Here is a 12,214-nt window from a genome sequence, read left to right on the forward strand (position 1 = left end):
AGAAATGTTCCTTGACAGAGAATCTTATATGACAAGAGGTCAGTGGGAGTCTTAATGGTCTTGAAAAGTTTCAAGAACTAATCAAGAATAAACCTATTGTTCATCACTAGCACACGACTTGAGGTTTGTAACCTATCGTGTTGACACATTCTTGTTTCTGTGCCCATTCATGTTGACTATGCATGTGAGTTCTATGAGTTCTCATTTGATTGCACAAGGAAAAGCAGCTTAATCAATGAAAGTACATTGACCAGTATAGGCGACCTGCTCAACAACCTGGAAGCAATGGTAGGTCTTGTACTGCCAAGTGGCAAGAAATTAAGATTGAACAAGCTCAGTCCATATGAGTTTGGACTTGTCACAACCCTTGTCTTGTGATTATGGTTATGACAAATTAAGATGGATAGGAATACATACATGATAACTTCATTTTATTACTTCTTTTCGTAGTTTATTTTTAGTTAAATCATCTCATTTTAGTTAATCTTCATGCATATTTTCTCTTTTTGTTATTTTTCTCCTTTACCGGGTGCTTTCTAGTCTTTTGAGCTTATTTGCAGGATTTATCGAAGACTTTTTGTTATTGGTGGCTTAGAAGGGTGCGGGACTTGTGGAGGCTTGCGGTTTGCTTGTGGATTTGGAGTGGTGCGATTGAGCTTGGTGCTTGCATAAAGAAGAAATCAATTTGGACTTAATTTATGAACAATGATGATGATGAGGCGACGCGGAATCGAGCTACAAGAAAATTGAAGGAGTATTGGGTCAATCATTAGAAGGCTTTGGAATGGCACAAATGGGCCTTAAAGAGTTATGATTGTGGGCTGAAGTTGAAGAATTGAAGATTGGGCTAGAATGCATGATTAATGGCCCAAGTCTCACATTCAGCGTGACCCACGCGGTCCGCGTGGACTCTTACGCTGTCCGCGTGAATTGTTCTGAGCTGATTCCGGGTTTGACTTGTTGACTCTATTTGTGGAAGTTTGGTGGGTGGCTTTTGGCACCTTTTTGAATCCGGAAATCAGCTCCCTTTTGTTGGAGGTTGGAGCCATTATTGGGAGATAACACTTGATAGAACATAGACCATATTCTCTCAAAAAGATGAGCCTTTGAAAGACTTGAAGAATTTTTTTGGAAGAATAGTGTAATTTCTTTTCATCTTGCATCTAAGACAATGTTTGATACCACTAAACTATATTGCTTTTCTTTTACGTTGGCCGTGCTCGGCTAAACTTTCATTTGGTTGATTAGGGTTTAACCCATGGATGATTATTTGCTTTGAAGACTTATCATTACATTGTGTTTGAAGTTTATGGAAATGTTTTCTAGTTAAACATCTTGTTGTGTTTATTTATCTTTGATCATGAGCTTGGATGAATGAATGCTTGTTTTTGTTGACTAATTTCTTGGTTAAGTAATGGATCTTCAAATTAGTAAGCAACAAATGGTTTATATGTTTGTTTTCATTTCATTTAGACCATGGAAATGTTTCCTCCATAATGATAATGTAAGCATTTGATTATCTTTTGGACTTGGTAACTCTTATAACTTAAAGCTAATTGATTTTCACAAGATTTTATGCTTCATTGATTTTGTGACTTCAATTAAGGAAATGTGTTAAGAGCTCCTCTAACCATTTTTATTTCTAAGAAGAGTTGAGGCAATTTGTGCTTATGAATTGCTATAGCCAAGTTAAACCAATTCACAAGTGTTATTCCATTAAGTCTAATGAAAAGTCAATCATATAATCCATGAGGTGTACCCCAAAATCAACCAATTCTACTTCATTGAATGTAAGTCAATCTTTTACTTGTTTACTTGTCATAATTTCATTCTAGCTAGTTTTAATTTCGTCAAACAATCGAAAAGAATTAAAAACCCCCCATTTTTATTTTATTGTCATTTTACAAGTACTTTTGCAAAGAGATTTTCCATAGAGTTATAAATTGAACCAATCTCCGTGGATCGACCCCTTTACCACTATACACTATTTTGGTGTAAAATATTTAGGGTTATTTATTTTTGTTGGCCTCGACAACCACCAAATTTTGGCGCCGTTGCCGGAGAATGGTTTATTTTTAATCAATTTGTTTCTCTATGCCCAGATCTCAACGTACAGATGACTTGATTTACAACCCAGAAATTGAAAAAGAAGCAAGGCGTTTGGCGAAGGAAAAGCGAATTGAACGTGGTCAAACTTCTAATCCTCACGGGGATCCGGAGGTTGAACCCGCTTCATCAAGTGATACGAAACCCGATTCTAGTCCCGACCCTCGCCAAGAAATTCCCGAAACACCACCTCTACAACAAAACCCCCCCTTATTGAACCAATTGCAATGGCGGACGGAGGAGAAGTTCCCGAAAGAACTTTGAGGCAAATGATGGAAACCGATGTTACACAAACTCCAACCGGTATCAATTATCCCGTTTTGGAAGGAGGGTCAGAATTGAAGTCAAGTTTAGTCCATCACCTCCCAACTTTTCATGGATTGGAGAATGAAGACCCTCATAAGCACTTGAAGATGTTCCACATTATTTGCACTAGTATGAAGCCACAAGGGTCAACCGATGACCAAATCAAGCTAAGGGCATTCCCTTTTTCATTGGCCGATAGAGCAAAGGATTGGTTATTTTATCTTCCACCGGGGTCAATCAACTCATGGACCGATATGGCAAGAGCTTTTCTTGACAAGTTCTATCCCACTTCAAGAGTCTCAAGTCTTAGAAATGAGATTTGTGGAATCCGCCAAGGTCAAAATGAGACTTTTCATGATTATTGGGAGAGGTTCAACAACTTGTGCTATAGTTGCCCACAACACCAAATTCCGGAACAACTCCTCATTCAACACTTCTATGAGGGATTGTTGCCAATGGAGAGAAGACTAGTTGATGCCTCAAGTGGTGGTGATGTCTTTAGTAAAACTCCACAACAAACAAGACAACTTTTCAACACCATAGCCGCGAAGTCCCAACACTTTGGCCCGCGCCAAGACATGAAAAGAGATACACAACACACAGTCAATGAAGTGGGAACATCAAATCTTGAGTCTCAAATCAAAGATCTAACATCCGTCGTCCAAAAGCTAGCCATGGGACAAACTCCACAAGTGATGGTTTGTGGAATATGTGCAACAATGGGACATCCTACGGATATGTGTCCCATTCTTCAAGAACATGCGGAACATGTGAATGCCACGGGAGAGTTTCAAAATTACAACAACAAGCCATCCGGTTACCAAAACGCTTACAATTCAAGTTGGAAGCCAAATCCCAACATGAGCTACAACCCAAGACCATTGCCTCAAAATGCATTGGTTAGACCTTCCTATCCACCACCACAACCTCACTACCAACATCCACAACCACACTATCAATCCAAACCACACCCTCCACATCACTAACAACCTCCTCAATCTCAACCAAGTAGCTCCGGAATGTCTCTTGAAGACATTGTCAAATCCTTAGCCACTAGTACCCAACAATTCCAAAAAGAGACAAGAACTAGTATCTCCAACCTAGAAGCACAAATGGGAGATATAGTTACATCCATAAGCAAGTTGGAGTCCCGTGGGAAATTGCCTTCTCAAACCGAAAAGAACCCAAATGTCAATATGGTGACCTTGAGAAGTGGCAAACAAGTCGGAGGGAGTAGTTCAAAGAAGAAGCCAAGAGATGAAGAGGAAGAAATAGAAGTTATTCCCGTTGAAGAACCTATAGTCAAGAACGATGCACAAGCCGGAGTCCCAAAGAAGACAACCCCTCTAGTGACTCCAATAGCCACTCTACCGCCATTCCCCTCCCGACTTGCAACTTCAAAGAAGAAAATGGAGGAGAAAGAGATTTTGGACACCTTCCAAAAGGTGGAAGTAAACATCCCTCTACTTGATGCAATCAAGCAAATCCCGAGATATGCAAAGTTTTTGAAAGAGCTTTGCACCAACAAGAGGAAGTTGAAAGGAAATGAGAAAATCTCGATGAACGAAAATGCATCTGCGGTTTTAAAAAGGAAGCTTCCACCCAAGTGTAAAGATCCCGGAATGTTCACGGTCCCTTGCAAGATTGGAGATGTCACTTTTAGTAGTGCTATGCTTGATCTTGGTGCCTCTATCAATGTCATGCCCTATTCGGTGTATGAATCGTTGAATGTTGGACCTCTAAGTGAAACCGGTGTCATAATTTCTCTTGCGGACAAATCGAGTGTCTTTCCTAGAGTTGTTTTGGAAGATGTTTTGGTGCAAGTGAACCAATTGGTCTTCCCGACTGATTTTTATGTGATTGATCTAGATGGGCAAGTGTCCTCCAAATCGGCTCTAATCTTGCTTGGGAGACCGTTTTCGAAGACGGCTAGGACGAAGATCGATGTGTATGCGGGAAGTTTGACAATGGAGTTTGATGGTGAAACAATAAGTTTTAATATTTATGATGTCATGAGATATCCTAGTGATGTTTCATCCTTGTACTTTGTTGATGTTGTTGAGCCAATAACTCAAGAATTGTTCGAGTTGTCTAATGATGACATGTTGGAGATGGTTTTGAGCAAGGGGTTTGATTGTGCGAAATTAGCCAAGAAGTTGAAGCTCTACTCGCTAGACCCCGAAATTGAAAGATTAGTCAACAATTTGGAGATCAAGATGACCACCCAATTTAGTGTGAAGCAAATTGAATTACGTCAAGCTCACACGAGATTGCCACCCTCCCTTGTCCAACCGCCAGAATTAGAATTGAAGGTTCTTCCTCAACATTTGAAGTATGCGTACTTGGGAGACAACGAGACTCTTCCAGTCATCATTTCAACCCACCTAACCAAGTGTGAAGAAGAACAGGTCCTCAAGGTGTTGAGGGAACATAAAGAGGCAATGGGTTGGACGATTGCGGATATCAAAGGTTTGAGTCCCTCCACTTGTATGCACAAAATCTTAATGGAGGATGATTGTAAGCCGAGTAGAGACGCGCAAAGAAGGTTGAATCCGCCAATGATGGAAGTGGTCAAGAAAGAGATTTTGAAGCTCCTAGATGCTGGAATGATCTATCCAATCTCGGATAGCAAATGGGTGAGCCCGGTTCAAGTCGTGCCGAAGAAGACGGGAATCAAGGTGGTCGAGAACAACAAAGGTATGATGGTCCCCACCCGTGTGCAAAACGGGTGGAGAGTATGTATTGACTACCGCAAACTCAATGCAAGCACACGAAAAGATCATTTTCCATTACCTTTCATTGACCAAATGTTAGAAAGGTTGGCCGGGAAATCTCACTATTGTTGTCTCGACGGGTATTCCGATTTTCACCAAATCCCGGTGGCACCGGAAGACCAAGAAAAGACAACTTTTACATGTCCATTTGGCACTTTCGCATACCGTAGAATGCCATTCGGATTGTGTAACGCCCCGGCCACTTTCCAACGTTGTATGGTTAGTATCTTTTCAGAATATGTTGAAAATATAATTGAAGTTTTCATGGATGACTTTACGGTATATGGGAACTCGTTTCAAGAATGTTTGACCAATCTCACCAAACTTTTGAAAAGATGCATTGAAACAAATTTGGTTTTAAACTTTGAGAAATGTCATTTCATGGTGAGTCAAGGTCTCATTTTGGGTCACATTGTGTCTGAAAAAGGAATTGAGGTAGATAAGGCCAAGATCGATGTTATTCAAAGCTTACCTTACCCGACTTGTGTTCGGGAAGTTCGTTCTTTTTTGGGCCATGCAGGTTTCTACCGACGATTCATCAAGGACTTTTCAAAGATAACAAGACCAATGTGCCAAGTCTTGCAAAAGGATGTTGATTTCGAGTTCAACGAGGCGTGTAAAGAAGCTTTCGACAAGCTCAAAGAGTTGCTTACATCCGCCCCCATCATGCAAGCACCAAATTGGGATCTCCCCTTTGAGATCATGTGTGATGCAAGCAACTATGCAATAGGCGCCGTTTTGGGTCAAAAGAGTGGGAGGGCCTCCCACGTGATCTACTATGCATCAAGGACACTAGAAAATGCTCAAAGCAACTACTCTACTACAGAGAAGGAGCTATTGGCCATAGTGTTCGCCTTGGAGAAATTTAGACAGTACCTACTTGGTACCAAGGTCATAGTGTATTCGGATCACGCAACACTTAAGTACTTGATGACGAAGAAAGATGCAGAGCCTAGACTCATCCGGTGGATTTTATTGTTACAAGAATTTGATTTGGAAATCCGGGACAAGAGCTGATGCGAGAACCTTGTTGCCGATCATCTAAGCCGGATCACTTCAAATGAAACTCCTCTCCCGTTGCGGGACGAGTTTCCGGATGAGCATCTCTTTTCCCTCACTCAATATACTCCTTGGTATGCCGATATCGTTAACTTTTTGGTCACGAAGAGGTATCCCGACACATTCACACGTGCTCAAAAAGACAAGTTGAAAAGTGATGCAAAATACTATGTGTGGGATGAACCTTATTTGTGGAAACATTGTCCCGATCAAATCATTAGGCGATGTGTACCCCAACAAGAGCACCAATCCATTTTGCAATTCTGTCATGAATTTGCTTGTGGGGGACACTTCGGACCTAGCCGGACCTTGAGAAAGGTCCTTGAGTGTGGATTATTTTGGCCAACCATGTCACACGATTGTTACTTGTTTTGCAAAAGTTGTGAACGGTGCCAAAGGACGGGAAACATTTTGCAAAAGAACCAAATGCCCCAAAATCCAATCCTTGTTTGTGAAATTTTTGACGTATGGGGGATTGATTTCATGGGCCCATTTCCCGTCTCATTTGGCAACATTTATATTTTGCTCGCGGTTGACTACGTTTCTAAATAGGTTGAGGCCAAAGCCACAAGATCGGACGATGCCAAAACGGTTACCGAGTTTTTAAAGCCTAATGTTTTTGTGAGATTTGGTGTGCCCAGGGCTTTGATTAGTGATTGAGGGACGCATTTTTGTAACAAGATGATGGAGGCTTTATTGAAGAAGTACAACGTGATCCACCGTGTTTCAACAACCTATCACCCTCAGACGAACGGTCAAGCGGAGGTTTCGAATCGTGAGGTGAAGAGTATTTTAGAGAAAACAGTGAATCCGACAAGGAAAGATTGGAGTTTAAGGCTTGATGATGCCTTATGGGCCTATCGGACCGCTTACAAGACCCCGATAGGAATGTCACCCTTTAGGTTGGTTTTCGGAAAGTCATGTCATCTACCCGTCGAATTAGAGCACCGTGCATTTTGGGCGGACAAGCAATGTAATTACAATATCGATGAGGCGGGGAGACATAGGAAGCTTCAACTCCAAGAGCTGGATGAATTGAGAAACGACTCCTATGAAAACACAAGGATTTATAAGGAGAAGGCGAAGCTCTTCCACGACAAGTCCATCACCCGGAAGCATTTTGAACCGGGGCATAGGGTCTTACTATACCATTCATGATTGAAGTTATTTCCAGGCAAGCTTGGATCAAGATGGATTGGCCCTTTTGTTGTGATAAAGACTTTTGACCATGGGGCGGTGGAAATCCAAAGTGAAGAAACGGGACAAATCTTCAAAGTCAACGGGCACCGATTGAAGCCATTCTATGAAGGTTTTAATGCAAATGCTCTTGAAATCATCCATTTGGATGTCGCGGTGTGCTGAATCAAGCTAGAAGGACGTCTCGCCAAAGACGTTAAAGAGGGGCATTTTTGGAAAACTAAAAGTTTTCGTCTTTCCTAGTTCCGAATAAATGTCGTAGATGATCCATTTTTGCATTTAACATCTATTCTTTTTCCTTCTTGCTGTAAAAGAATGTTGGATTTGAGGGCCCGGTGTTCGTATTGGTCAAAAAGCAAAAAAATTTTGGGAAAACGGAAAGCCAATACACGCGGTCCGCGTGTACTCAAGGTCTCGTCCGCGTGTATATTCAAACGGACCGCGTATAGTCCCTCAAAGCGTCCGCGTCCATCACCCGAAAACAGAAGAGTTCCAGTCAAATTCACGCGGACCGCGTGTTATCGGAAGCTTGTCCGCGTGAATATTCAAACGGACCGTTTGTAGGCCAGGAGTCGACCGCGTGTCGTGAAAGGGAATTCAGAATACATATGGGCTTATTCACGCGGACCGCGTGTACTCGCAGTCGCTTCGGCGTGAGATGTTGACCAACGTTGACTCGTTTTGACCAGTGTTGACCGCGATTTTTAGCCAATAAACTTAACAGCCGGCCCTTTTCCTCCCTTCTTCTTCTCCATTCTTCTCCCTTAACCTCCATTAGAGAACCTCCATCTCCACCACTAAAATCCAATTTCCCGTCAAACCGCCGGTCGGAATTTCGTGAGACCACCGCCATTCTTCTCCAATTTCCAAGCTCTACAAACCCCGCAAAAAAAAACCGGTCCGATCTGTTGCTGTAGCTCGGGCGCCACCACCACTCCACCGCCACTTTCCGGCCATTTTCCGGCCAACTCCGGACACCTCTCGTGATTCTGACACCACCATTGTACTCCTCTTGGACTAGGCTACAAACCCCACCAAAAATATCTCCCGAAGCTCGCCGGAAAATTTCGCCGGAATTTCAAGCCATTGTCGGATTCGTCGGGTTTTCGCGGTAAATTGCTTCTTCCCGGATATTGAACAAAGCTTAAAGCTTGGGGTGGAGAGTTGCAAGATTTTCAAATCCCGAATTTTCGCGCGCAAATTTTGAACTTTCAACAAAAACGTGTACTTTCTTTCCTTTATTTTAATTGATCAAGATGCATGTCCGTTCATATGCTATTGCATCAAATGAGTTTAGGAATTATTTCTTGCTTTGATTGTTGAATTGCTTTAGAAGTCCATAGGGAGTTAATTGGTTATTTGGATTGACATATCGTTTGTTGAAATTGTGGTTCGTGTAGTGGTTATTTTTCGTGCAGGAAGTCCATGTCCACCTCTAGGAAGCGCCCGACTGCTGCCCGAGGCAAGGCCCTGGCTAGAAATCAAAGCGATGCTCCCGATATTCCAAGATTTCGGGACGCCAAGGCAGCCGACAACTACACGAAGAGCTTGCCTAGAAAGGTTGCATCCACCAAGTTCGTGTGCAGGCCCACGCTCATATCGTTAGGGGTTCTTGAAGGGGTCACCCAATTGTTCCGAAACATCGGGTGGGAAAACCTTCTCAACCTCGTGCGCACACTTACGAGCTCCCCACTAGAGAGTTTCTCGCCGATTGCGGGTACGATAGCGAAAAAAAGAAAGCCGCATTCCAACTTCTAGGGGACCGAAGGTACATCGATTTTGCAACGATAAACGACATCTTGGGCTTGCCTTCTTCAAACACATCCACAACTTTCGACGCCTACCTGCTGAGTTCAACCACGAGACGTTTTGGACGGAGATCACCGGGGGTATCTTTTCGTGTTCCGGTCGGGATAAAGCAACCTCTATCATCCACCCATGCCTCCGCATTGCCGATCGCATCTTGGTGTGTACAGTTTTTGCCCGCAAAGAAGCAGGCCAGGTCACCAAAAATGAGCTCTTCTTCCTTTGGTGTATGACGAGGCGTGACAGGCCCCCAATCCCGGACTTTGCTTCATTTTTTTCCATAAATGCGCACACATGAGATCCAAAACGTCCGGTGATATTTGCATTGGGGGATTTGTCACACTTTTGGCTCGCGGTCTTGACATCGAGCTCCCAGACGAATACCAGCCTGTTGACAGCAAAAATCTTTTGGATGAGCGCGCTCTCATAAACATGCACCACATCCGTCGCAGGAACAGGAGCAGCTTCACATGTTATTGTCCTCAAGGGGTCGGGTATCTTGTTCTTCCCGACCCTCGAGTCACCAACTTCACCATCCACGATCGCACTCAGTGGAGACTAGCGAGGACCATCACTCAGTTAGTCAATGAGGATGTGCTCCAGGATCAAGATGATGACGAGATGCATATGGATGACGAGCCCGGAGATGAGCCCACCCATGGTCCACAGCACGCCCAGCCACAAGCCCCTCCCGGGTACTACCCGCTCCCCCCCAATTTCGCCGAGCTGTTCGAGACTCTTTGTGTCTCAAACCAAATCATGTCCCAACAAATGCACCATATGTGGGGATGGCACCAATCCCAAAACCATTTTGAGAACATCCCACTTCCGCCTCCCTATCCATACCCTCCACCCACCCATCCTTATCCCCCTCCACCTTACCCTTATCCCTACCCCCAATACCCGTATCATCCTCCCGATCCCCCGGTTTAGGTACTTTCGCCTCGCCCCAAGCATTGAGGACAATGCTTATTTCTAAGCTTGGGGTGGGGTATTCCTTTTTCTTTTTAATTTATCATGCATTTTAATTAGGTTGCATAGCATTTTAGTATAAATTGCATTCATTTTTTTATAAAACCCCAAAAAGATTTTATTTTCTTATTTTTCATCTTTTATGTTTGCATGACATTTAGCTTAGGGCATTAGCATTCATGCATTTTTGTTTTCTGTTTATTCTCACCCCCTCTCTTGAATGCCATGGAACAGGTTCATAGTTATTGTATCATTATTGGTCCAGGATCTTGTTGTAATCTCACCCATCGAACCGGGACCACTAGCTGCAGTTTGGGATTTCATACTTGGGATCAGATGCTGGAAGCTTAAAAGGGTAAGTGATCATGGCCATGTAGTTTCACGAAGAATTATGCATGCAATACTAACAAATGTAGGATATACTAAAGCAACGAATGTTCTTAGCCCCGCGGTCCATGCCGCCGAGAGGATCACACTTGATCATGTTTGAACCGTTAGGATGAAGCACTGGTGCTTGTCCCCGAGTAGAATCCATATCCGGTCTCTTTACATCACCATATCTTTTTGCGATTTTCTTAGGATTCTAGAGAGTCTTTCAGTCCACATTTGGACATTTTCATCATTTTTTAAAAATCACAAGTTTGAAAAGGAGCTTACGTTACATCTTTATGCTCCACACATGGTCATTTTCACACTTGGACCATTCGGATTATATTACTACCCTTTCGGTTCCGCTTACACATTTTTGGGAACCAAATTTTGAGTCAAAGGGTTTTCTTGTTAAAAATTTCGATTGTTAATACATTACCTTCAAGAAGTTTAAAAAAAAAAAGAATAGCATGCGAATTTCCAGCTGCAACTATCTTAAATAGGTGACCGGTTCAATTATTGAAAATTTTTTCCAACATTTTGGTCATCCGGCGTTTGATATTCATTTGTATAGGCTTGTTTTATTGTATATAGATCGAGTTGTTTTTTCGCAAATTGGTGATGTTAGGGAGACTGTCGAGTCGGATACTACGGGAGGTTTGGGCCAACACTAAGTGAGCCGATTCCCACAATGGTGCCCGAGCGATTAAACCTAGTTACACATGAGAGAAACCGGCGGACGTGTGATCAGAGTGTGCACTTAAAGAAGAGCTCCACCCGAGCCCATCTAGTTGCTTTCTCCCTACTACAGATGTTCTTCATTGTATGCATGTTCCATTGAGGCTGCGACTGACCATCCCTCCTTACTCACCTAGAGGAGTTGTCCTGGCTGTGGTTTATGGTCCCATTGTCATCGGATGAAAATGTCGTGAGATAGCAGCGAGATCAAATCTGACCATGTTGACTAATGTCGAACAGGTTCCATGGTTCTGTCCATTCTTTTTATTTTTAGAGTAGTTCGTCCCAAGTTCATTTTAGTCTTGTCTTACTTCAGGACAAGTAAGGTTCAAGCTTGCGGTGATTTGATAGCTTCATTTTATTACTTCTTTTCGTAGTTTATTTTTAGTTAAATCATCTCATTTTAGTTAATCTTCATGCATATTTTCTCTTTTTGTTATTTTTCTCCTTTACCGGGTGCTTTCCAGTCTTTTGAGCTTATTTGCAGGATTTATCGAAGACTTTTCTTTATTGGTGGCTTAGAAGGGTGCGGGACTTGTGGAGGCTTGCGGTTTGCTTGTGGATTTGGAGTGGTGCGATTGAGCTTGGTGCTTGCATAAAGAAGAAATCAATTTGGACTTAATTTATGAACAATGATGATGATGAGGCGACGCAGAATCGAGCTACAAGAAAATTGAAGGAGTATTGGGTCAATCATTAGAAGGCTTTGGAATGGCACAAATAGGCCTTAAAGAGTTATGATTGTGGGCTGAAGTTGAAGAATTGAAGATTGGGATAGAACGCATGATTAATGGCCCAAGTCTCATATTCAGCGTGACCCACGCGGTCCGCGTGGACTCTTACGCGGTCCTCGTGAATTGTTCTGAGCTGATTCCGGGTTTGACTTG

General features: G+C 42.8%; 1 protein-coding gene across 1 annotated transcript in view; it reads left to right on the forward strand.

Moving 5' to 3' along the window:
- The first annotated feature begins 3,524 nt into the window (after positions 1–3,524).
- Positions 3,525–12,214, forward strand: part of LOC145130350 (uncharacterized) — a 48,518-nt gene continuing 39,828 nt past the window's right edge. The window contains exons 1-4 of the mRNA XM_079065164.1: positions 3,525–4,392; positions 4,489–5,109; positions 5,227–5,621; positions 5,775–6,077. Of these exons, the coding sequence (XP_078921290.1) occupies positions 3,525–4,392; positions 4,489–5,109; positions 5,227–5,621; positions 5,775–6,077 (2,187 nt within the window). The remainder of the gene's footprint in view (positions 4,393–4,488; positions 5,110–5,226; positions 5,622–5,774; positions 6,078–12,214) is intronic.

This window comes from Lactuca virosa, chromosome 8 (assembly GCF_052849685.1).
Source record: "Lactuca virosa cultivar CGN04683 chromosome 8, Lactuca_virosa_CGN04683_v6, whole genome shotgun sequence".
Lineage (NCBI taxonomy): Eukaryota > Viridiplantae > Streptophyta > Magnoliopsida > Asterales > Asteraceae > Lactuca > Lactuca virosa.